The sequence below is a fragment of the Meles meles genome, chromosome 9, assembly GCF_922984935.1.
Source record: "Meles meles chromosome 9, mMelMel3.1 paternal haplotype, whole genome shotgun sequence".
In the NCBI taxonomy this organism is placed as follows: Eukaryota; Metazoa; Chordata; class Mammalia; order Carnivora; family Mustelidae; genus Meles; species Meles meles.
Genome location: NC_060074.1, coordinates 16207434 through 16235222, shown reverse-complemented (window position 1 = coordinate 16235222; position 27789 = coordinate 16207434). Strand labels below are relative to the sequence as shown.

The 27789-nt window shown below is 44.1% G+C and overlaps 1 protein-coding gene across 2 annotated transcripts in view; it reads right to left on the bottom strand.

The window, feature by feature from the left end:
• PARD3B (par-3 family cell polarity regulator beta) overlaps positions 1–24818 on the bottom strand; it is a 1055741-nt gene extending 1030923 nt beyond the window's left edge. Inside the window, exon 1 of one of the 2 annotated variants that reach the window (XM_046019094.1) lies at positions 24228–24818. In XM_046019094.1, the coding sequence (XP_045875050.1) occupies positions 24228–24347 (120 nt within the window). In that variant the 5' untranslated portion in view covers positions 24348–24818. The remainder of the gene's footprint in view (positions 1–24227) is intronic. The other variant, XM_046019095.1, reaches the window with a different exon arrangement.
• Between the last annotated feature and the right edge of the window lie 2971 nt (positions 24819–27789).

The following is a 27789-nucleotide window of genomic DNA, read 5'->3' as shown; positions in this document are numbered from 1 at the left end:
CAAGGTAGAGAATCAAAACTATGCTATTACAAGCCAACTCCTACCAATGTTTTCTAGAGCAATAACCGTGAGACTTTTCCTGACCTCCCACTGACCCTCTCAGTCATATCTACATGCAACGCCAGAGGTAATCACTACAAACACATTATTTAATTCAGAACAGCAATAAAATATCATAGGTTTAGGCCTTTATTAATTCATGTTACAACACGGCAGAGTTCATAATGTTTTGGTCTGAAGTTTAGGCTCCAGTGTTCTCTCGCAGGCTTTATTAGGCGCTTTCTGTATGCACAGTGCTACTAAAATGCTATTGGGAGGGATTCGAACAAGCAAGCATATGGAACAAAACAAAGTATTTTGCTTTCAAGGAGGTTACCCTCTAATGAGGGAGATGAATTATGCTTATCTCAAAAAATTAATTTCCCAAATAAATGAAAGATGCAAACAAAATTTCAAGGGCTTCACCCTACTTAAGGGGAGAGGGGAACTATTCTGAGAGATCTAGAACTCGGAAGCCGTTTGTATGGGAATATACACTGCTAACTGTACATGAGTCACCTGCTCATCATACGTCATAACAGGCCCTTAAACAACCACTCCTTGGCAGCGTGTAGAGATTACTACTTAGAACGTGTCCTTGAGTGTAATAAATCAAACACTGAAAAACAGCTTTATGGCTCGGAAGGAGACTTAGAAATAAGCTCCTCTGTGCCTGAGTTCATGAGCGTTCAAGGACCCCGTCCACGGTTCCAGAGCTAGGTCATACTCACAGAAGAGCTGCTCCACACCCCAGGGCTTTTCCCAAAACCCCACACGGATCTAACAGCCTTTCTTTGCCAGCCAGTCTAAGTTAGTGTATTTTCTATTCTAAATATCGCCTGAAGTAGTAGAAATAAAGTATACAGAAATCAAGCTAATACCAACAGGATTTACAGGTCTCGGTTAGAAAAGCTAACTTTTTGTTCTTCCTTTTTCCCACTTCCAGTGTATCCTGTACCCTGGGCCCCGGTCAGGGTACTGAAAAGACCTCCTTTCCCATATCATTACCACTGCTTTCTCTTGCCTTTGGTATAAAGCTTCTATCCAGGCAGTCAGGACTCTCAATATTCTTGGGAGGCCCCGAAACTACAATGTTCTCAGCTATCTGTCCTCAGAATTTGAGCCCCCTAATCCAGCCAGGTGGATAGAATCCTGAGGAGGAAAACAAAAGTTGCCAAGCTTCATTCTACCTGCTCTCTCTGGGGGTATAGCTCAGTGGTAGAGCATTTGACTGCATTCTACCTGCTCTCGTTTGCCAAGCTAGTCACAGAAGGAGGCACAAAGCAGCGTATCTGTCTTCCCAACATTAACCCTGCAGGTGAGGTATGGTCTGGCCCTAGCTCGTGAACACAGCCCAATTCCTTCACACCTACGCCACCTGTTGCAGAAATGAATTCACGGAGTTCACCAAACCCTCTTGGAAGGTAAAGGCTGGCCCCACTCGAAGCACACAAAACTTTCCTTCATCCCACTATCTGAGCTCATGGCTTTACCGCACAGACTCTATGGCTCTTCAACCTCTTCCAGACTTCACCTTCTCTGAAGGGGGGCCGATATTTTGCTCCCGTCAGCACTGAGCCTCAGACAAGCCCCCAGCCCAGGGACCATCCCAACCACTACTCTGAGTCTCGTGTTGTCCCATTATAAACTTTACCACATGCGTACAAATCTGAACTCACTATTCCAAGGCCCAAACGTGGGGCAGCATGGCAAACAAGCAGGGAGAAGATTCTGGTTTTAGGCCATCCTGACACTGCTTAATATCCTGATCACTGGGGGCGCCTGGGTGGCTCAGTGGGTTAAAGCCTCTGCCTTCAGCTCAGGTCATGATCCCAGGGTCCTGGGATCGAGCCCCGCATCGGGCTCTCTGCTTGGCAGGGAGCCTGCTTCCTCCTCTCTCTCTCTCTCTCTGCCTGCTTCTCTCCCTACTTGTGATCTCTATCTGTCAAATAAATAAATAAAATCTTTAAATATATATATATATATATCCTGATCACTGAGGCTGCAGCAGCCAGGGGCCCAGGGTGTACAGAAGGATTCCCACATAAGCAGCCACCCCCACTTTTTATCCCAACATGCAGTTTTCTTATTATGTCCTTTCCCCTCCTCCCCAGTTAGTTTTCATCTTCACTGCATGGAACAATTCAACGTTCAAAATTGTGCTCCTGGTGATGTTAAAGCTAAAGGGGGAAGAACTAAAATTTCTCTCCAGTTTTTAGTTACAAAGACAAATACTAAGTTATCTTGTTATGCAACTATTACCTAAACACATGGCCATAACCAAGAAGGCCAGGCGTGCCACCGGAGACTGTCGGCTACAAGGATGCAGACGTCCCACTGGTACATGGTCCACGTTCTCCAATGAACAGTCACGGACTGTCCATCATCCGATGAGCACTGGTCTATCACACATCTTATCTTGGAATGCCAACCTAGATGTTCCTATCTGTATATTATTTAAACATTTATACTGCACAAATCTATTCCCCATAATCCAAAATCAAAGTTTAAAGAAAGGCACTATGATTTTTAAACAGCATCTGTAAGTATAGCAAAAAATGTCCTACTGTATAAAATGGGTGATCACCTTTGATTTTTTTTAAATATAAAAGATATAAATTATACACAGGGAGACAGTAGATGATATTTAGAGAAGCTCTTTTCAAGAAAGCCTAAACATGGAAACTGTGCACTAAAGGAAAAAAAGAAAACCGGTGAGGCCACCCCTGACCTCAGGTGAAGCTCCAGTTCAGCTCCATTACTCTCAATGGTCAATGGATGACCACTTAAAAAATTAAAGAAATATTCTCATTTAAATGTTGATTTTTTTTGGCATGTCATTTAAAATAAGGATACATTTGGGTTTTAAAATATGAAATAAGGTCCCTAACTTTTGCTGTAATGTTTATGTTAATCAAATTTCTACCATTTCTCACCATCATCTAATCCCATGGAGACTTTTGCTGCATCGTGAAAGAAGAATGCCCCAAAGGCTGACTGGTGTTCTCACAATGTATTTTAAATGACCTTAGAGTTGCCAGTTCAGAGAAATCTTAATTTCAAGACTGATATGTCCATCCTCCTTAGATTGTTTTTTTAAACACTAAAGAACATTAAGAACAGATGAAATATTTCTATCGGAAAAGTACAATTTATTTCTATATTCTGTTGCCAGATACTAAGAGGTTCCCATTTAGATGACAAAATATTCTTCCTTCCCAATATTAATTACATGGCAACTGATATGTTTATTTCTTTTTTTAAAAAAAAAAAAGAATAAAATCATGGGCATAGATTGTAAAAAAAAAAAAAAAAAAGGTGTCTGAAGTTTATAATAAATAGATTTGTAGAAGAGAAATAGCTTTACCCACCCAAGGAAAGAGTGTTCCCAATACTGTATTTCAGCATGCTGTTCTCAAAGAGAGGTCTATGAATTCCCAGGGGCTCTCAAGACCTTGTAAGGATGTTAACAAGGCCAAACTTTTCCCCCAGGTAATTCCAAAAGGTTATTGGTACATGCTATTTGTCCTTTCACAAATTTACAATAATATTTTCAAACTTCAGTACTTCTAAATGTTCAAATATAACAAACTATAATTTAGAATTTTGTACCTCATTCTAAAATAATTTATTAATTTTTTATATTTATAAGATGGATCATTGGTTTAAAATTGGAGATTAGACATATCACACTCATTTGGGTGGCTATCATCAAATAAATAAATAAATAATACATGCTAACAGAGATGTGGAGAGATGGGAACCTTTGTACATTACCGGCAGGAATGTAAAATTGTGGAGCCAATATGGAAAACAGTATGGCAGTTCCTTAAAAAGTTAAACACAGATCTGCCATATAACAGGACACCTGGGTGGCTCAGTCAGTTAAGTGTCTGCCCTTGGCTCAGGTCATGATCCCAGGGTCCTGGGATGGAGTCCCATGTCAGGTTCCCTTTTTGGTTGGGAGTCTGCTTCTCCCTCTCCCTCTGCTTCTCCCTGCCCTGCTTGTAATTTCTCCATCTGCCTCTCAAATAAATAAAATTTTAAATTAAAAAAAGAATTGCCATATAACTCCACAATTTCACTTCTGGGTGCTCAAAAGAACAGAAAGCAGGGACCCCAACAGATATTTGTATACCTATGTTCAGAGAACATTATTCACAAGAGCCAAAAGGCGAAGCAAGTGACCCAGTGCCCATCAAAGGATGAAGGAATAAACAAAATGTGGTATACACATATATTACTCATACCTGAAAAGGAAGGAAATTCTGATACAGGCTACAACACAGCTGAACGCTGAAGATGTTATGCTAAGTGAAATAAGCCAGTCACAAAGACAAACCCTGTATGATGTCCCTTACATGAGGTACCTAGAGCAGTCAAATCCACAGAGACAGAAAGTAGAATGGTAATTATCAGGGGCTGAAGGCAGGGAAAACAGGGCATTAATGTTGAATAACACCTTACAAACCCAGGGAGTTTCAGCTGGGGACATGTAAATGTACTTCATGCCACAGAGCTGTACACTAGAAACCATTAAAATAGCCTGTATCATGTTAGGAATATTTCACCATTTTTTAAGAAATTTTATTTATTTGACAGATAGAGATCACAAGTAGGCAGAGAGAGAGAGGAGGAAGCAGGCCCCGCTGAGCACAGAGCCCGATGTGGGGCTTGATCCCAGGACTCTGGGATCATGACCCGAGCTGAAGGCAGAGGCCTAACCTACTGAGCCACCCAGGTGCCCCTATTTCACAATTTTTAAAAAGCCAACGTATAAAAAAGGGCTGGGGACTAGAAAACCTGCTTTCTCAATCCACAACTATACCCTCGACATCTAAAGAAACTAAAAAATAATTTTTAATTTTAAAAAATGAAACTGATACACCGAGGTCTGATTCATGGAAGGGGAGAATCTACTTAAAAAAATAAAATAAAAGAAAACTGGGCAAAACTATAGACAAAAATATGATGAAAGCTATCTTCTCCTAGTTCTTAGAGATATTAGTCATTTACTTTATTGTATCAGATGCAACAATATTTTCTAATAGTAAGTCGTAACATCAATTTGAAATTCATCACTAAGAATGTAAAGGAAAATGCTCTGAATATTTTTAGATGCAGACACAATGAGAACTTTAAAAGCCAAATTCCACTACCCCGTTTCAAACTGGAGAAGAAAAAGCCACTGATGCACCTCATAGGGCCAGCTGTTGTACCGCACTAGCTGGAGAAACACACCCAGTAACTGAGACTCTCAGGAAGCCCTGCATAACAGACGTTGTTGGATGCTTGCTGGGGAAGTCAGTTTAAAAAAAAAAAAAATCTGGCAGTAGCACTTCCCAATGATATAGTAACTCCTCAAATAAAATATTTATCTGCAAATGTGAAGACTGAGTTAATATCCCAGCTGCATAATTGTACCTTACAAATGGATTAATCCACAGATGTGACTGAACCTACTATTTCTTTTGTATGAGATGACTATTTGGTGCTGATACTGATTGAAGATGTTTATTTTATTTTATTTTGGTTTTATTTTATTTTATTTATTTTGTTACTGTGAATGCCTGACAATAAACACTGGCATTGAAATAGTCAACATGTTGACTAACCTTCTGGAATCTCATGCTTTATCATTGGAATAATTATGTCGACACTTGTACTGTCTGTAATAGACACAGTGGTGGGTAAAACTGCTGGTACCCTTGGGGTGTCCCGAGAGTTCAGCTGGTTAAATGTCTGACTCTTGATTTTGACTCAGGTCATGATCTCAGGGTTCTGAGATCCAGCCCTGCATCAGGTCCCACGCTGGTCTTGAAACCTGCCTACGAGTCTCTCTCTCTTTCTCTCTGCCCCTAAAAAAACAACAACCAACAACTGCTGGTACCTTTGCCTGAATCAAGGCAGTGAATTTTTTATACCTGTCACGATGGCTAAAATAAAAAGATCAAAAATAACAAGTGTTGGCAAGGATGTGGGGAAAAAAGAACTTTCATACACTGTTGGTGGGAATGAAAACTGGCGTAGCCACTGTGGAAAATAGTATGGGAGTTTCTAAAAAAATTAAAAAATAGAATTATCATATGATCCAATAATTCCACTATTAGGTATTTACCCAAAGAAAATGAAAACACTAATTCAAAAAGATATGTGCACGTCTATGTTTACTAGAGTATTTATAATAGCCAGGAACCCAAGAGTCTATGCTTAGATGAATGGATAAAGAAGATGTAGTTACACACACACACACACACACACACACACACACAGAGGAATGTTACTCAGTCATAAAAAAGAATGAGATCTTGCCATCTGCAACAATACGGATGGATCTAGAAGGTATCACGCTAAGTGAAATAAGTCAAAGAAAGACAAGTACCATATGACTTCACTCATTCGTGGAACTGAAGAAACCAAACAAATGAGCAAACCAAGAAAAAAAAAAAAGACTCTTAAATACAAAGAACAAACTGGTGGTTATGACAGGAGAGGCTACCTAGGGGCGTGGATGAAATAAAGGGGATTAAGAGCACACTTATCGGGATGAGCACTGAGAAATGTATACAGTTGCATCATACACCTGAAACTAATGTAAGCCTGTACAATACACCTTAAAAAGCAGTTAAATGTACTAGTCGTTTATTTGTCTTTACTGCCATTTATTTGCACGTAAGAAATGGGTCGATCTAACTTTGATGAAGCAACACAAGTTTTATTAATTCTCAACCCTTTTTTCTCTCTATGTCATATAAATAAATTAAAATGCTTATTTTTATTTATTTATATGACACAGAAGGAGAGATCACAAGTGGGCAGAGAGGCAGGCAGATGGAGAGGGGGAAGCAGGCTCCCTACTCAGCAGAGTGCCCAATGCGGGCCTCCATCCCAGGACCCTGGGATCATGACCTGAGCTGAAGGCAGTGGCTTAACCCACTGAGCCACCCAGGCACCCCAATTCTCAACCCTTGATTTTACTTCTTTTTGACGTGGTACGTGAAGAAATAGAAAGTACATGTGAAGCACTTGTGTATACTCACATAGAGTAGTTACCCCAGGGAAAAGCACCCATATCATTATATAAGTTAAGCTTAACTGTTTTTTTCATGGAGCACCATTTTAACTTGAAAGACTGACAAACTATGGTTATTTATCCTTGAGCTTTCAGTGGATATTTCTAAAAAAGGAATGATGGGAGCCAAGGCACTTAATACAAAATAAATTACAGTTATATGTTGCCAATAATAATGCAGAAATTAAAATTTAAAAAAACTTGTATCCAGCACTATGAGCTAAATAGTTTCCTAATACCTACACTTTTCAGATGATTTGATGGTAATACCAATGTACGTGGGTTTTGAAGCTGTATAATGAAACGTGTCAACATTTGAAAGACCGGCATAACTCAGTGAACCACAATATAGGATGTTAAAAGATCATACATGGATAACAGATCTATTCCAAGTACAACACAAACCAATGAATTATAATGTGACACTATGAAAATTTCATGGGTATAATTTCAGACTCCTACACTGCAACTAACCTTTAAGAAAACCATCACTTACTAAGATGTTTATAATCATGAATCCCACGATTCTGATGTTTAGAATCATAATCCCATTATTACGTTATGTTATAGATTCGTCCTGCTCGTCAATGTGCTTTAGAGATCCTGCTTGCCTTTTTGATGAAATAGTAAGTCCAGCTAGAAAATGCTAGAAAATGATACATGATAAGGAACTGCAAGTGACCTCTAGGAGAGGAGGACGGACTGCAGCCACTGGCTACCAGCTTGCAGTCAGTAAGAGCCAAGGCCCTTAGCCCTACAGCTGCAAGGAAGGAATGCTATCAAAAACCTGAGTGAGCCCAGAAGCAGGTTCTTTCTAGTCAAGACTGCTGAGAATGCATCCTAGCTGACACCTTGATTACAGCTGGTAAGATCCTAAGAAGAGGGACGGGCTAAGCTGTGTCCAGGTTCGTAACCCACAGAAACTGTGATATAATAACTGTATAAGAAAGACAGGAGTATAAGAACAAACCACATGTTGAATTTGCATGTAGCAGAAAGCACTGTCTTCAACTATCTGAGAAAGCTAGTAAAATGCTCCTCCTTTGGGGCACCTGGGTGGCTCAGTCATTGAGCATCTGCCTTCGGCTCCAGTCATGATCCCAGGATCCTGGGATTGAGCCCTGCATCAGGCTCCCTGATCAGCGGGAAGCCTGCTTCTCCCTCTCCCACTCCCCCTCTTTGTATTCTTGCTGTGTCTGTCTCTGTCAAATAAATAAATAAAAATCTTACAAAAAAAAAAAAAACTCTTCCCTCTTCCAACTACGTATCTCTGCAAGGCAGGATTTTCTATATATTTCAACCGGAACAACCCATTGCAACAGACTGGATGAGAAAGGAGATTTGAGAAACTATCTGATAAGCAAATACCAAAGAGTTATGAAAGAAATATTATGCAGTGCCCCTTTTCTCACTAAATTTTTTGTTTTGAAAATATTTTTTCATAGCAATAAGTGATCTTAACTTGTTATGGTCTCTTTGTTATTTTAAATCAAATAGATGTGCTTTTTGTTTTGTCAGCTTTAATTTCTAATATGGTCTAAAATAGTATAATCTGCCTAAAAAGGTCTTCCAGGTCCTCTAAAATGTAAGTGAAAAGGGGTGTTGGGACGAAGAAGTTTGAGAACTGTTGCAATGTTCTATTTCCCTCATCTCTGCCATAGGACACACTTGCCCTCCTTTCCTGCAGTTATCTAAACCCTACCTATTTCTCACATTGGGCCATCCCATCCCACCGGGAGCTCTTTCCCTTCTGAATGCTACTACTATAGTAGTAGTGGGTGAAAGCAGACCATGAGACCTTTGTTTTTCAACAAACAGACAGCAAGTTACCCATGGACCATTCTGGAACAAAAATGTAAGGAATAAAGAGGAATACTAGCGGGAAGCCAATCAGAAATCAATGGAATTCCCCCAAAGTCTCTTGGTGTAAAAGATTTAAAAACTGCTTTAAACAGAGTAGAATTGTTATAAATTGAACTGTGTCCCCCAAAAAGATGTGCTGAGGTCCTAACCCTTCCTACCTGTAAGTGTGATCTTGCTTAGCAAGAGAATGTCTACAGGTGTAATCACATCAAGAGAGGTCACGAGGGTGGGCCCTAATCAGATATGACAGGTGTCCTCACAAGAGGAGAAGACACACAGAGACAGAGAGACACAGAGACAAAGATCACGGAAAGATGGACACAGAGATTAGAGTTACTCTGTCATAAGCTCAGGATATCTGGGGCCACCGGAAGCTAGAAGAGGCAAGGAAGTCTCCCCGTTCAGATGCTCTGAAACGAGCATGATCCTGCCAGCACTTTATTTTTGGACCCCTAGCCGGAATGTGGAAAATAAAGATCTGTCGAGTGAAGCCATCCCGGTCACAGAACTCTGTCATGGCGGCCCCATGAAACTAGTACAGCAACAGAGTGAGGGGCTCTGCATGACCCCTCCTCACACTCCCCAGGAGGCCTTCTTACCCACACACAAAAACTGAACAGAAAGGGAAAAAAATCTAAAAATCTAAAAGGCAAATCTGGTTGCATCAATGAGAAAATTGTATATTTATATATAACATATAATATATAATATATAAATATATATCATATATCTCATATATTATATCATATATCATATATATATATATATATATATATATATATATGGGGCACAGTGACCAGTAAGTATATATCTATTATATATAGATCTATATATATCGATATTATAGATCTATAATATATATAGATCTATATATATGTATATATATTATATAGATATATATATCTATATTATATAGATCTAGAGATATTATATAGATATCTATAATCTATAATATATATAGATCTATAGATGTACATATATATTATAGAGATATAATATATATTATAGATCTATAATATCTATATATATCGATATATAGAGATCTATATATATAGATCTATATATATATAGATCTATATATAATAGATATATACTTACTGGTCACTGTGCCCCCAGGCTTCAATGCCTAGAACACACGGTATTCAGTGAAACACAAAATTCAGACTGCTCCCTCGACCCATTTCCACCCGTACTTCCTTCACTATACAGAATCCACTCCCAAGTCTGATCCCTTTGTCCCCCAAATCTCAAAGTCCATTCCCTCTTCTGCTTCAATATGTCCATCCTCCGTTCCACAACAGGGACCAGGACCAGTTTCTCCACCTCTAGTCTCAGCCCTGTCTTCATCCTCCAGGACAAGCCATACAAAAAGGCAGATCAGACATCGCCACGCTGCCCAGAATGCTTCCTTGATTCCCCAGCTCTCTAGCTCGTTGGAACAGAAGCCTCCTGGCTTTGACCCTGCCTTCTTCTCATGGCCCTCATTCCCCATCATTCCCTCCCACTGTCACTCTTGGAAACCGTTCCATAATACTATCCCCCACCAGAAAAACAACAACAACAAAAACCACTTTACCTTCAGGCACAGTTTGGCTTCTCCTCTCTCCCTCCCCACCAACCCCTCCATACTCATACCTCTGGCTCTCTCCCCCACACCCCCCATGGCCCTCTCACCCCCTCCCTCTAATGCCTCTCCCCATCTTACTGCTTTGGCAAACGTCCATTCATCCTTCAAAACCCTGCCCAGCTATCACTCCCCAAGTGAAGGCTGCAGGACTACCCATCTCTCCCTGCTCCTCGCAAAGCCAAGCTCAGTCACTTTCCCTGCCCACCTCTCCAGGGCCCTGCACCACACTACGCTCTGTCTACACTGTTCTCTCTGCCCTTTTATTCTATAAGCTTGATGGAGGCAGGGACCATGCCTTATTTTATTCTATAACCCCAACACAAAACACAATGCCTGACCCAAAATCATTGTCTAAATCATCTCTCAAGAGAACTGAAGCGACCTTTAGATTATAGACAACCAAGCTAAGAAGCCACTGATCAGAGACCTAAGGCCTCCCTGAAGAGACAACATACATTTTCTGTGAAGATGGGATTAAGAGACTTAGTTATTTCCCATCATTCTTCAGTCAGGAACCCCACGATCTCTGCATCCCTTCCCCAAAACAGGCCACCTCTCTACGAAGAGGAAGGAGCATAAAATATATCTGTGTATCCTCTGTCACACGTTCTAGGCTTCCTGTCTTTATAAAACACCAGCGATGGAGAGGAGAGGGAGTTGAGGGAAACTGGAAGGGGAGATGAACCATGAGAGACTATGGACTCTGAAAAACAACCAGAGGGTTATGAAGGGGCGGCGGGAGGGGGTGGGGTGGGAGGTTGAGGAACCAGGTGGTGGGTAATAGGGAGGGCACGTACTGCATGGAGCACTGGGTGTGATGCCAAAACAATGAACACTGTTATGCTGTAAATAAGCAAATAAAAATAAATAAATTAATTTAAAAAAAAAAAAAAAAAAAAACACCAGCAAGGGGCACCTGGGTGGCTCAGTGGGTTAAAGCCTCTGCCTTCCACTTGGGTCGTGATCCCAGAGTCCTGGGATCGAGCCCCACGTTGGGCTCTCTGCTTAGCGGGGAGCCTGCTTCCTCCTCTCTCTCTCTCTCTCTCTCTCTCTGCCTACTTGTGATCTCTGTCAAATAAATAAATAAAATCTAAAAAAAAAACAAAAAAAAAACAAATAAAAACACACCAGCAAAACTTAGTCTCGTGGGGATGAAAGGTACAGCACCGGGCATATCACCAATGGTACTGTGATAGCATTGTGGGGCGACAGAGGCTCGCTACTCTTGTGAGGACAGCAGAACAAACAGACTTGTCCAATCACTGTGCTGCACACCTGAAACTAAGGTAATACTGTGTCAACTAGGCTTCAATTCAAAAAACAAAAAGATTAAAAAAACCACTTATCCTAAATTTCCCTAAAAAAGCGTCAGAAGTCAATTACCAGCATTCCCCATAAATCCCTAATTTCAGGGCGCCTGGGTGGCTCAGTCAGTTAAACGTCTGCCTTCGGCTCAGTTCTGGGATCAAGCCCCACATCGGGCTCCTTGCTCAGTGGAGAGCCTGCTTCTCCCTCTCCCTCTGCTATTCCCCGTACTTGTACTCTCTCACTCTCTGTCAAACAAATAAATAAAATCTTTTAAAAAAAAATAATTAAAAACTTAAAAAAGAAAGAAATCCTTCATTTCTGCCTCAAACAAAGCAATAAAATGGGTTTGATCATTTCCCCTGTTCATACGGTTCTCTGGTCTTGCTGACAGGGGCTTAGCCAAGAGTTGCAGACATCTTCCCTGTTATCCGCCTCCATGACCAAGTGGACCCCCTGCCCTCCCACCTCGCCATCATTCCTCCAGGGCCCAGGACCCCCCCCAGGCAGGTTTAATAACCTCACCTGAGGCAGAAGACGGGAGGAGTATGGGGAGTATTTATCTGGATGACTCTTGGCATTGCATCTGATAGGGACTAAATTGAGAGTGAACCCTTTTTAATCAGCCTGTCTTTGGTTATCTTGAAATTCCACCTCATTGCAATCCAAAAATTGCTGGAGTCCAAGCAATCAAAAGAATGGCCGAGCCCAGAGCCAGGAGGCAGAACTAATTTGGCAGTCCCTTAGACACAGCCCCTCAACACAAATACGGAATCCATCTGAATGAAGATAATCCAGGTTCAGTTTTTTTAAATCAACATGAGGGGTGCCTGGGTGGCTCAGTAGATTAAGCCTCTGCCTTTGGCTCGGGTCATGATCTCAGGGTCCTGGGATCAAGGCCCATGTCAGGCTCTCCAGTCAGCGGGGAGCCTGCTTCCCCATCTCTCTCTGCCTGCCTCTCTGCCTGCTTGTGATCTGTCAAATAAATAAATAAAATCCTTTAAAAAAAAAAAGACAACATGAAATTAATGAGTAAGACACTGGAAATCAAACATCGTTCGAATATAAAAGATAGTACTACACAAATCCTCATGAAGGAAAAAGATATTCCTTCATTGAAAATCCAGAACCACAGAGTACTCACAGTCTCAAAAATCTGAGAAGTGAGTCAACCTGTCAGATTCTGAAGCTGTTATTTAAGACAATCATTACGGCAGATATAACGGGCCACTAAACTACGGTCGACAGTAAATGTGGATTTGATGAGGTATTTGAAGACAATCAAGAGAAAAGTTGCATTTAGAGTTAAAAAAAACACCACACCTAAAGATTGCAAACTTGCAAAACTTTGTGTTGAATACAAAGTCAGTCTCATTTTTATGAAAGGAAGCAGTGTAAATTTAACATAATTGTGCAAGGATTTATGGTATGCACACTGGGTGTCAGGTATGCGCTAAAAAACACGGACTGGAGATTTTTTTGTTAATTTGTTTTGGATAGTTCACAGTGTAGTGGGGAGACCAAATACTCGTAACAAAAGGCAGAGCCTGGCCAGGGTCTCACCTTTACCCAAGTGGACTATTTTCCTAACCCCACTGCACCAAGATGGGGCACATGGCCAGTCTTAGCAGGGAAATGCTAGTAAGAAGTCGGATCTGTCACTTTTCAGGCCAGGCCACAAATGTCCTGTGGCCTCCCCCATGTTCTCTTGATTCATCAGTCAGCAGAGTGAGGCTCTACAGAAAACGCCAAGGCCAAAGCACACAGCGTGGAGGGGACCTTGTGTGTGGGAGCCCCTACCTCCCACCCAGAAAGGGAACCCTCTGCTGTGACAAGCCACTGTCATCTGGGTGTTGTCTGTCAAGTCAGCAGACTCTGACCACCTAAAGGCAAAATCTAAGATGCATTTTCCAAAAGAAAAGCACCAGCACGGGGGAGCTAGGAGAACATAACAATGAGGCCTGAGGACGGTGAGATGGGGCAGGGAGGGAGAGATTCCTAGAGAAGAGGAAGCTGGAGACTCCTCCTGAAGGATGCAGGATTCACCGGGGATGGGGAAAGTGTGAAAGAACAGGAAAGGGCAGGCAGGAATGGGGAGGGCATCACTGCATAGGTAAGCAAAGTTCGCCTTTCCACGTAAACGCCACAGGGAACTGTTCAACATTCCCAGCAGCACCAGTTCACCCACTACCAGACTGGTGGCTGCAAGGTTGTCGGTGGAAAACGCTGTGGAAGAGTCCAGAGCTAGCAGGGGCCGGGAGGCCGGTTAAGAGTCTGCTGCAGTCCCCCACCGCGGAGATGAGCAACGGCATGGCTTTGGGGGAGAAGCAGATGCAGGAGATACACTTGGAACCGAAGACACCTTTGAACCAACCAGACAGAGGGTGGGATCTAAGGGAGGAAAGATCACCAGGGAATGGAGTAGGCCCAGGTTTCCGGATCAGACATTGGGATGAAAGATGGCAACCAGCAGATTTACAGAGAGCAGGCTGGGCTTCAACTGCTTGGGGGATACCAGGTGGCAAAGTCCGGAGGCTGGTGGATTTGGGGTCTAAGGAAGCTCAGGGGCAGTGGTGGGTATTTACGGATAGCTGACACCACAGAATAGAGGAGATCCCACTGAGAGCACAGCCCGAGCCTGATGCACTAGACACATGAAAATCCTGTAGGGAGCACCTGCAGGCTGGGAGGAGACATAGGTTTAAAAATCCTGGAAAGTTCGTGGGCAGACAGAGCTCTAAAAGATCATCAGAATTAGGGATGAGGGACACTTGGCTGGCTCAGTCGGTGGAACATGCAACTCTGGATGTCAGGGTTGTGAGTTCAAGCCTCATACTGGATGGAGAGACTATTAAGAAAACTTGAAAGAATAAAAGTCTTTAAATGGTAGCCTGGGTGGCTCAGTCAGTTAAGCGTCTGTCTTCAGCTCAGGTCATGATTCCAGGGTCCTGGGACCGACCCCCGCTTTGGACTCCCTGCTCAGTGGGGGCGGGGGTGGGAGTCTGCTTCTCCTTCTCCCCCTCCTCCTGCTTGTGCTCTCTCTCAAATAAAATTTTTAAAAATTTAAAAATATATAAATAAATAAAAATCTTTAAAAAAATAAGGAATGAAAAGTGACAAACTACCACATCTTCATGCTCTTGTTAAAAGCAGTTTATCTGGGGAAGGTATGAAAGCCACAGTAACCAACTGGGTTGGATGAGGCTTTACAGAAGTATCTATTTTTTAATCTAATTTTCCAAAATCTCTCCATTTCTTAAATCCATGCAAATACTTTTAGACATGCACATTGAGTGAAACATGAATATGTCTGTAATAAAACCAACAGCCACATTAGGAAACCATGAAAATCCCTTAGCTGTCACCCAAGGGCAGTCACAATGTGGTCCAAGTGACCCTGTGCACCACCGCTCCTCCCTGGGCCCTGACTTTTCACAACTCCCTCAACCAGCCGATGCCCACTCACTTTGTTCCCTCCACCTGAGATGCCTCGTCTCACTTTTCCACCTTGCAAATTCCCAGTCATCATTAGAAACAGCATCAGGGTCTCCTGTTTCAATGAGCATTCTTGATCCCTCCTGTAGCTCTGGAAACCTACTCCTAGAGTAAAGGCGGCTTATTTACATCTGGGCCTCCTCTCCCAGGAGGCTGCAAAACTCATCAAAACCAGAGACAGCAACTGATTAATCTACCTGTTCGTATCACCAAGGACATGACCTGTTCATTGGCAGGCCCTGCTGAAGAATGCTACCTACTGTTATTCAGCTCCTTGTAAAGCCTCTCCCTTCACCCTGGGCTCTACTGTTACTTGCTTTAATTAACAGAACGTGCCAGCAGGGCCTGGGGGGTGCAGTCGATTAAGCATCTGACTCTTGGTTTCCGCTCCAGTCAGGATCTCAGAGTTCTGAGATCGAGCCCTCAGCGTTCAGCATGGAGTCTGCTTGAAACTGTCTCTCCCTCTCCTTCTGGCCCTCCTCATTCTCCCTCTCGCTCGCTCTCTCTCTCAAATAAACAAGTCAATCTTTCAAAAAAATGAATAAATAAGAGAACATGACAGAAAACATCATGCCAGTGGCAGATCTAAGCCTTAAGCACGCCTGGAAGCTTCCAGCTTTCTACTCTTTGGAGCCCTGAGCTACCTCTGGAGAAGTCTAGCGACCCTGCCCTGGAGGCCATGGGACGAGGCCCCAGCAGAGGATGAGATGCTAAGACTGAGGGGAGAGAACCCAGGCACCCAGCTGACAGCGAGAAGCAAGGCTCCGGACGGAGGCCCCGGGGCAATCAGCCCCCAGTTATTCAAGCCACCCCAGCCGAGGCACCAGACTTACGCAATCTGAAACACCCCGGACCTAGAAAACATCACGCTGAGCCTTCTTCATGGATCTAGAGTCATTTTAAGCTACTAGGTGGTGGGGTAGTTTGTCCTGGAGGAAGACATAACCACGACAGATGGGAGTGGACACACGGTAAACGGTTTAACTCAAGAAGAGTTTATGCCCAGCCCACTAGGAACCAGCACTCTCGCAGGAGCTGGGGCGTCGACAGCGAACAGGACTGACAATGATCTCTACCTTTCTTGCCAACATTCTAGTGGGGAGAGAAGGGCAATAAATACAGTTAGAACAGCTGTGTGGTAGCAAGGGGTGATTCCTGGGGAGGAAAGGCAGGAAAGAACAATACAGAGGATGGTCGGACGGGATGTAATTATAAACAGTGTGGTCGGAAAGGTTTCAAGAAGACAGAAACCATCTTAAGACGGAGAAGACGAGGAAAGCAGACAGGTGCAAAGCTGGCGGTCCAGGACGATTCCAGGCAGAGAAAACATCGTATGAAGTGGGAGCCTGTCTGGCTTTGTTGGGTAACAGCCACAAGACCACGAGGCTGGGGGAGAGTAGGACGGGGGTGGAAGAGGAGGTGTGAAAGGTAAGAGATGGTGTGCCGGGGTCCCCAACACCACCCAGGTTTAAAGATTCACCGGGACAACTCACAGGACTCAGCATATGGTTATTCTCACAGCTATGATGTATCACAGTAAAAGGACACAAAGCAAAAATCAAGAAAGGGAAAAGACTCAAGGGTAGAGTTTGCAGGAAATGAGGCACGAACTTCCAAGGATCCACATCCAGTAGACACGCCCCCTAGCCCAACTCACCCCCACCCCACCCCACCCCATCCCACCCCCCGCAGCCCAGACACGAGGTTTGACATCACCTGTGATGTGTTTTCTTCTAGTGAGGATCAGCAGACTCAGCATCCCCGGTTTTCCCTGGGGGCTGGCCACATTGGGACCCTCTGCCTAGCAGGCACAAAAATTCCAGAAAAAGAGCCAGTGTTCAGTATAAACGATCCTGTTTGCATAAACAATAAGCCATTTGCATAAGCCATTCTTTTCAGAGAGTGGTGGGAACGCCCCACAAGTCTGAGTTCCCGGGTGCCAGTCAAGAGCCAGTCTTGTAAGCAGGCCTGAAGGGAGGGGTCCCGGGCCTGCTACACGAACCTTGTTTGGCACAGATACCCACATCACACGGCACCTGACAGGCCATCTGAAAGACACGGGAGCCAATGGAGGATCTTGAGTAGAAGAATGACATGACCTGACTAGAATTTTAAATGTTACTCTAGCTTTTGTGTTGAGAAAAGACTTACAGTGGGGGTGTGGGGTAGAAACAGAGGGACTAAAAACCATTGGGAAAAAAAAAAAACAAAAATACCATGAGCCCTGAGGCACGTGGGTGGCTCTGGTAGCTAAGAGACTGACTCTTAATTTCGGCTCAGGCCATACTCCCAGGGTTCTGAGATCAAGCCCCTCATTGTTCTGTGTGAGATTCTCTCTGTGTCCCTCCTCCTGCTCTCTCTCACTCTCGATCTCTCAAATAAATAAAAAATAAAATCTTTAAAAAAAAAAATACCATGAACCTCAGCCCGCTAACAGAAAAACTGGAAAGAGGAATTGGGTTCTGCACGTACTGTGAGGGCAAGTCCCTCTGAGCTGCAGATGGACTGCAGGGCAATCCCAATGAAAAGAGCAGTCAGAGATTGTCACAAGCGTTTCCGACCTGAACAACCAGAAGGATGACACTGTCATTAAATGAGACGGGAAGACCGTGGGAAGAGTGGATTTGGAGGACAGGGTCAGGAGTTCAGCTTGGGGCGAGCTCAGGGTCAGACACCTACCTGGCATCCAAGTAAAGGGGTCAAGGAAACGACTACGAACAGAGGTCAGAGCTCAGAGGAGAGACCTCAGCTGGAGAGACAGAGATGGTATCGGGGCTCATACTGCTGCATGAGCTCATTGAAAAGCATCTGAAATCTCACTAAAAATATCCAGAGTTTTCTTCATACCCCTCGTGGCCCACCATCCACCAACACCAGAAACAGAGGTCGGGCAGCCCCGGGCTGTCGCACCAAAGGGGCAAACTGAAGCAGACCTCAACTTGCTTTACACTTGGGCTGGATTTTCCTCATGCCCAGATGAAGGATTCAAGATCTGAAAGGCTCTCTCTTCCACCTGCGGATACCAAAAGGTATATGAAGATCCCTTTCCAACCGGCACGGTTCTCAACAGGACAACCATGTCTGAAGAGAGTCGGGTTAAGGGCCGCCTGGGATCTAAGCTTTACACCAGTGGTTCCCAAAAGCATCATCAGAAGAGACTTAGACTTGAACTGTCCATTTAGGTTAAGACATTTGTGACCATTTAAATTTAAATTTAAAATGCAATTCCTCAGACGTGCTAGCCACATTTCAAGTATTTAAAAGCCATGAGTGGCCACAGTCCATCTTACTGGAAAACACTGACCTAGAACACTTCCATGATCACAGAAAGTTCTACTGGACTACAGAGCTTTACATTTTCCAAGAGAGACACAAAGCCCTGCATTATTAATAGACACCTCAGATGATTTTCATGACCAAACTCTTTAGAAAACATTCTCATAAAAATCTGACATGATCATTGGCCCAACTTCCTCCAAGAGGATCACACAGAATGGTGTGGGAATGAGGATGAATACTTGGTTAACGAAGCCATTTGAACACATTCTCCAAACTACAGTCAGGGCTGTCGCTTCCAGTTGCACATGAGGCAATTAACTTAGCTCAGAGGAACTGAACTGCAGCCCCAACTCCGGTCAGCAAATCTTATGTATAGGTCACAGGATGGGGGCCGGGGGAGGGCTGGGAGGTTGGTGGGCAGACATAGAGAGAAAGTGGCATGGGGAGGGAGGAAAAAGGGAGGTGTGGGGGAGGGGCAAGAGAGATGTGGGGGACAGAGAGAGGTATAGGAAGAGAAAGAGGCGTAATGGGGATGAGAAGATCCAGGGTCCACAAACCCAAACACCTACAGCAAGCCAAAGAACAACAACGGGCCCTAAATAAGGAAATAATGACAGAGTAAAAAGTTAAGTCTGAGGTGGTAACATACTGTTGGTGAGGCAATAATCGAGTGGAGAGCAGAATGATGCCTTCCAAAGACAAGAAGGGTGTCTCATCTCCACCTGATGGTTGGGAGGTGGGAAAGTAAAGCCCAGTACTGTCAGAAATTCTGATTTGTTTTTCCCCCCACAGAAGGCAGAACTCTGGACCTGTGCATGAGTCTCAAAATATTTAAACACGGCAACTAAGTCAAAATGTGATTCTGAGGGGCCGGGCGCCTGGGTGGCTCAGTCAGTTAAGAGTCTGCCTTCGACTCAGGTCATGATCCCAGGGTCCTGGGATGGAGCCCCGCGTTGGGCTCCCTGCTCACTGGGGAGCCTGCTTCTCCCCCTCTCCTCCCCACTCATGTACTCTCTCTCGCTACCTCTCAAATAAATAAATAAAAATCTTAAAAAAAAAAAAAAAAGTGATACTGAGCAGAATTGAAAAAACATATCTATGGGTCACGGCAGGCACCACCAGCCCTGTGTCTGCCAACCCGGAGGCTCTTCTATTCGAGTCAAGTAGGAAAACCAAAACCAAGCTCACAGCAGGTGCCCTGCTGGTGGTGAGTCTGTCTTACCCACGTGCTGGGGAGAGCATGTAGTCCACACACTAGGAGAGGACTGCACAGAAAATGAAGCACTCAAGTAAGTCCATGTCCAATAAATTGAAAGGCATTTTGGAAATCCAGTCTGGTCCTCGTTTATGTACACAGGAACCTTAAAAATCTGGAAGCCTTCATCACAAACTGAAGCCTTCAAGAATTAAGATTTCCAGCCTATTTCTCCAGGTTAGCCCCATACAATAGCATGCCAGATTCTTGTTAGTGTATAAATTTTTAGATGCTGACCTCAGTTTATCAGAAAATGGAATTATTACTCTAATGCTCAGATTTGGGAAACTGGTCTCAATGGAAAAACAAATTTTTCAAAATATCTGAACACAGAAGAGATTCATTAGGCAAGTCTATCAAATGTTTCTTCAAAAAAAAAAGTATTCTCATACGGTCAAATCTGCAAATCTGCTTAAAATTCCAGTATACCCACTATCCCATGAACCCAATATTTATATTATCTCATTCATTTCCACTCCACACACTATACATTCTCATTACTAAACCAGCCTTTCCCTTATTCACTTTGACCTCATCTAGTGCGTGTGTGTTTGTGTATGAAATATATATATATGTGTGTGTGTGTATATATATATATATAAATGAATGTTCAATTTAATAAATTATTTGAACACCTGCTGTGAGAATGCATTCATGGTAAAAGGGACGATTACTAATGACAGGTTGGTGTGGAGAGGTCTAAAATACAGTACCTGCCATCAAAAGAGTTTAAGATCAAATGAGTTCAGTGATACCAAATGATTTAGACAGTTGATTAGTAGTTCTCAGCCCTGGCTGGGCATTAAAATCACCTTTTAAAACACCGATGCCTAGGCTCCACTCCAAACCCAATGAATTAGAATCCTGGAGAAAGGGAAGTAGGCATTTGTATTATTTAAAATGTTAAATGATAAATTAGAAGTAAGTAATGATCGGCCAGGGTTGAGAGCCCCTGCAGGATATGCCTCAATTACCATTCAACTGTGACACCTAATTTTGATGATAAATTTAACTAGTTACCCAATGATCCCCACCTTGACTACTTAAGACGACAATCTTCTCTCCACTAACTACTTAAGTAAATTGGATTTAGAGCTTGGGACACTTGATAAACTACCAGGATCCAAAGGCAAGCAACCCCATAATTCTTGCCCCTTAGTCAATTCCACCTTCCTGGTAAAGTTCATTGACCTGCGGGGGAAGGGGAGGCAGCAGGGAACTCAAGTCCCAGATTTCAGAACATAATTAAAGCCTACCCAAAAGTTCCCTCAGTGTCTTCAGCATCTCACCTACTTCCGGCCTTATCTGATGCTGATTCAGCTGGTTCCCCACATTCCCCAAATACCAGTTTTCTTTGTTTCCTCTCAGCAGAGGGTGGATACTTCCCCATGCTATCCACAAAAATCCAGAATGGCTTCTTTGGGCTTCACTTATCTGCCAAACTAGACACCCCTCAACTCTATCCTCAATTTTGAAATCTGCCTTTCTCCCATCTAAATAATTCAAGACTCAAAAAGAAATGGGCTTAATTTACATTCATGTTCCCACTAAATATGTTTCTTTATAGCACTCTCTACCTGAATATCTAAGAGATTTGGCCCATTTTTCCACTTGTAATCAAACTAAGAAATGTTTTTCATGCTTCGTTTGCAAATCCTGCAATATTAGGCTCAGAATCTAGACTTCTCCCCATTACATGTAGACTTATACTGTATAAGATATAATCAAGAGGGACTTGTACATGTCACAACTCTCTGCAAGAAACAAAATTGCCATCTTTAGGTTGCTAGGTTATTCTAGCAGTTTGTAACTGGAAGGTCTTTTTAAAGCAAACTGTAAAAAATAAGTAAGATGGATAAACTCCCATGCATAATAACCTACCCCGCTGTGCAGTCAGCAACTATGAGTAAAGACCCTATGAGTAAGGACTCAGTCCCTGGGTTCAATTCTACCACGTAAGGACTCAGTCCCTGGGTTCAATTCTACCACGTATCCCTCATATCTCTGTCTTTTTCTTCTCCCCATCTGCAAAAAGAAAATACCAGTACCTGCCTTATGTGGTCATTTAACTTACGTAGTAAAGTTCCTACAACAGCACCTACATAGTCAGCACAATTCACTTTATTGTTACGTTTTTATGTCCAAGGGCAGGACTAAAAACCCTGCTGTCAAGGGAAGCAAGACTTTTACATCTGTGTCACTGATTTAAAGAAAGTGAATTTATGACAAGTTGCCTTTCAAACTGAATTTTGACATTTCTGGGTTTTCCTATTATTTTCCAAATTCAATGGATGAAAGCATGGAATTTGACAGATTATTTCTTGACATTTTAGTTCTATTAGGAATACCATTTAATAACAGTTAAGCCTTGTTATGATTACAATACTATTTAAAATGAAACTATGGGAGAGAGAGATTTGGGAAAGAGAAAATATCACTTGCCACTTATTAAATTGAGATTTCAAAAGCCAAAGAAGAGAGGGAGAATTTATAAACTGCAGGTGACCTTTAAATGTCACATTCGCTAATATATAAATGTAAACACAGAAAAATGTAATATCTGGTAATAACAGTAAACTGATCAATACAATTACATTATAGGTTCTGTGATATTATAAATTATGCTTTCAGTACAGAATATCAATAGCTTTTTAACACCTTTTAAGATCAAATTACAATGCACTAAATTTCATCTAGTCCCCTGCATGTTATTTATAAGTATGTAGCGTACTTCCATTACTTGGACAGCTCCACGTACTAAGCTTCTTTATGTACAAGATGTTAGAGCATAAATTATTTTTAATATTGAATTAGTAAAAAATAACTTTATCATTTCATTAAAATAATCCTTCAATGATGTTTATTTTAATAATCTGCCTAGAATACTGTTACTCCTAAGCTTACTTTCAAAAGTTAGGGAAAGACATCTCCAAGGAAATTGGTTACTTGAGCAAATCTCAGTTTTTAACTGAATTACAGAAAACAAAGCAATATACACAGGATGACTGGGTGGCTCAGTCCGTTGGGCATCAGCCTTTGTGGGGTCATGATCATGGGGTCATGATCCTGAGATCAAGCTCCTCATAGGGCTCCTTGCTCTGCAGGGAGCCTGCTTCTACCTCTCCTACTGCCCCTCCCCCCACCCCTGCATTTGAGTACCAGCACCATGCTCTCTCACTCTGTCTCCAATAAATAAAAATCCTAAAAACAACAACAAACCAGCTTACGCTATTGTAACATTGGGGAAAAACTGGGGTAGATACAGTTTTAAAGGCCATGTCTACAGTTCTCACAGCATGAGAACAAATATTAAATGAGCCACTGACCTCTAGCACAAGAGTTATGTCTTGTCCTTTTTGATGAGGATTTGGGGTATTCTGTTCCATATGAAGATTCAGAAAAGAAAAAGAAAAAGGCGCTCTCCAATGCCTTTATTGAAAGATCCCATCAAAGAAGACGCAGAGTCCCAGTATGTTACCCAAACACCCACCATGAATTCTAGTGTCTAGCTAGGCCTTCTGAAGATGCACTGTCCACTTAAAAATAATAGTCACTTAACTTTTACTTGTTTCTGATTTCAGGGACAGAGTTGGGAACAATCTAGTCACTAGTCGGGCCGGGGCACACACACTAGTAAACAGAGAAAATGCGGCGTTAAAGACACTCCAATGTAGACTGGTTAGTTGAAGCAAACAGCACCCTTCCAACTAAATTCCCAGTCACTGATGGAGAAAGCTCACAAGACTTCAATCCCGGGGGGCCCCATCTGTTCTAACTTCCCAGTGTGTGTTACTTGCACCAATCAACTTTCTAACTCCAAGGAACAGAAGTGGGGCGGGCCTTCGCCCTAGTCAAAACTCACACCTGAAGTAAGGAACACCTTCCAATACTCCCTTAAGAAGTGTTCCCTCAAACACCTTGTAAGGCAGTGCTTCTCAAACTCCAATGGTCATTCCACTCACCTGGGACGTTGTTTAAAACCAGATTCAGAAGCAGGGGGCTTCGATCCTGCATTTGTAGGGAGCCCCCAACTGACTCCCACGCTGCGTTTCCTCCTATCACCCTCTGAGAAGCAAGGCCCCCAAACCCCCAGAGACATCCAGGTCACTTATATGAGCAAACCAAAGTTGCATGAACAGGTAGAGCCCAATAAAGAAAGTCTCCTGGGCGCTCTGCGCCCCTTGGGCGTCGCCACCGGGTCCTGGGGCCTCTGACAGGTGCCTGGCCTCAGTGCGCTCGCCGGGAGCCCGCCCCGCAGCCGCGTCCCCCCACCGTCCCGCCCCAGCGCTCACCTTCTCCCGGGTCTTCAGGTACCGCTGCAGCGCCTGCTGCGTGAGCTCGCGGACGCGCAGCTGGCCCTCCTTGCACGGCACCACGATGCCTGTCCTGCCGAAGCACACGGTCACTTTCATCCTAGCCCCCGGTGCCCGCGCCGCGCCGGGCTGAACAGGTGCCCGGCCCCACGGGCACAGCCCCCACTGTCGGGGTACGCCCGACGCCGGCGGGTCCGGAGCCCCCGAGCGCCTCTCCCGGGCGTCCTCTCAGGGCCCGGGGCTCGCGGCGGCGCCCCTCCGCCCGGCGCAGGCGGCCCCGCGGCGGGCGGCAATCGGGGGAGGGGGCGGCAACGGGCAGGGCTGCCTCCCAGGTAGCTGGTGGCCGGGGGCGCGGCGACAACGCCGCCGCCGGGCTCTTCCTACTCCTCCTGCTCCGGCTCCGGCTCCTGCTCGGCCCCGACGAGGCGGCTGCTCCCAGCCCGCCAAAGCGAAACTGCCGGCCGGGCTCTGGCCCTGGCCCTGGCCCTGCCCCCTGGCCCTGGCCCTGGCCCTGCCCTGGCGGCGGCGGCGGCGGCGGCAGCGGCGGCGACGGGCGGGCCGGCCCGGCCCGGCCCCAGGCCCCGGGCTGGAGTGGGCGGCGGCGGCTGCGGCGCGCTGGGCCAGAGTTGGGAGGAAACTTTTGCGCCGGATCCCAACTCCACCGCGGCGCGCGGCGCTCTGGGCTCCCGCGGCCCCCGGGCCGGCCTGGGCCCGGCTCTTAAAGGGGCCGCGACGCTCCCCGGCCTCGCCGCGCACTGGGCTGCACGGGGCGGGGGCCGTGCCGCGGGTAACTAGAGCCGGGGAGCCTGGTCCCCTCCCTCGATCTCTCTCCCTGGCTCTGTCCCTCCCGCACACGCGCTGAGCTCTAGGGAGTTGTAACGGGACCTGGAGCTACCCACCAGGGAACTGAAACCGGATCTCATAAAGCACCCCGAGGGAAGAGCTGGGAGACTGCTGAGCTACACCGTTAAAATGTGGGGATTGGAGCAAGATCCTAGGAAAGCCCGGGAGCAGGTGCTTGTCGCCACGCCCACAAAACCCCCAAGGGAGGGGCGGCTCACAGGTACTGAGCTGCAGGGATGGCCCAAGGGCCTGCGAGGACCCTTGTCTTAAGCAGAGCACCCATACTATCTGCTGGAGTCCTGAGGTGGCAACACTAACGCAGCAATGGAATCCTTCCCTTTTACAGAAGAGCAAACTGAGTATTTCCCCAAAGGTCACATCCCAGACCCAGAAATGATAGCATATGTTTACATATATCCTTCTGAAAATGGGCCTTCTGTTGTGCATTTGACTAGAAAAACCATTTTAAACACCCTTAGGCTCATGATTCGTCAGGTGCATGTTCACCAATTGAAGTAGGTGTATCTGAAAAAAAAAATTTTTTTAACAAAAAATATTTGTGTCATTCGTAGCTCGCATATCAATGAGTTCCTTTGAGCCTAACAACAACCCTGCAAGGTAAATAAATGTTTCCCACTTTGTGCATGAAGAATGGTGCCAAAGGAGGTTAAGGAACGGAACTGACCATGATGTTAGTTATGCTAAGAGAAACTCAGTTCTTCCCATGCTTAATCTCTGCTCTCCCCAAGCCCTTTTTCTAGCAATCTAGTTCATCCAACAAGATCCTCAGGGCTACATCATGTGTTTCTCTACAAGAGAATTTGTTCCTGAGGTGCCTGGGTGGTGTAGTCCATTAAGGATCTGACTCTTGGTTTCTGCTCAGGTCATGATCTCAGGGTCCTTGGATTCAGCCCCGTGTAAGGCTACAAGCTCAGCACAGTTTGCTTAAGATTCTCTCTCCCCTCCCCCTCTGCCTCTCTCTCTCTCTCTCCCAAATAAGTAAATAAATCTTTTAAAAATAATTTGTTCCTTTATCAAGACATTTTTAAAGTTGAACTTGAGTTGCCTAGGATCGTATGATAATGTGCAGAAGATTAAATTAATGGGCTCATGAATTTTGAGAGTTTTAAAATTTTTTTACTCCCTCATACATGAAATAAATATGCATCATTGTCTTCTATGTACAGGGCCTTCTGTAAGGTCAGTGGCATCAAAGAGGATCACCTACATCAAGCTGATTTGAAAAAATATATACTAAAGAGTATAATTTAGGAGCAAATGCAATATAAACCAATTTAAATAAACTAAAGACAGAATCTATTTCCTCAACCTTTTCCTCATAAAATCAGAAGATCCAAAGAACACTCCTCTGAGGCAAGACTGAATCTAGAAACTCAGTGTCCTCAGGGGCCATCTTTCTCTATCTATTGGCTCTGTGTTCCTCAGTGTTGCTCCAATACTCAGTCAGGATCTCCCTAGAGGAGGCAAAGATGGCCACTCCCAGAGTTCCAGGTTTACACAGCCTTAAAGACAGTCATCTCAGACATCAATAAGCCTTTTCTGGTGAGGACATGCATATCTAACCTTGAGTCACATACCTTCCCTCTGGCGATATTCACCTGCCACTAAACCAGGACTGAAAACAGGAGGGGCGAACACCCAAAAGATGGGACAACAAAGCACATTTCAGCACCACAAAATGTAAGACTGTTTTCCAACCCTTGACGGGCTTATAGGTAGAGAGCAGGATAGACAAGGCCTACAGATGTGAAAAGTTAAATAGAAATTATAAAACAATAGTAAATTTGATATTTCTACAGAATATTATTGATTTAGATGTATGCCTGCACTGTTTAAAGTGAATGTAAACAAAAATAGATTACTTATTACCTATGATCATATATATACATATGCATCGTATATTATGTACCTGTATCTTATTTTCCTTCACAATAATCTTACAGGAGAGGTACTTCTGTTACTCTCCTTTTAAAGATGAAACTGAGGCACAAGGAGGTAAATTCACATTCTTAGCAAGTAGCAGAGGCTGGATTAGAACCCAGGCAGGACGACTCCAGTCAGGCTTGCTAGTAACAGCTCTGGGGATCTGTTTTGGCTAGGACCAAATGAGTAGAGCAAAGAAACAAACAGATACTAACCAACCTACTAACTAATACTAACCCCTACTTTTAATACTGTGTATTTTAGAGACACAGAGAATGGTACAGAGCAAAGATTTTTAGCTGACGAAGTGACTGCATTATCTTCATGCTGTGTTTCTTTTTTTCTTCGCACTTGCTCTAGACTCTGGCTCTTCTGCTCAGATAATGAGGAGCTCCAGCTCCGCTTCACTCCCCTAACTTCCTCTGGGCCCAGCTTTAGCCCATCCCCAATACCTAGAGCCCCCCAATGCCCCAGGTGAAGCAGGAAGAACACGCAGCCTCTCCACTGGCCTCTTATAGGAAGATTGGAATCAGCCTGGGTGGCGCGCCGCAGAGACGGTGTTGTCGTCAGATAAAGGAAGAGATGGAGCGAGCCACACGACTGCACAACGCCTTGTGCCATCCCACACATCATGGAGTGAACGTTAATGACCCCAAGCTAGTAATTACAAAAAGACTTTAGCGTTTATTAATTCATGTGTATTAAAGAGCCAGACTTAATTTGTGCTTCAGTCTTATCACAGCATACGTAGAAA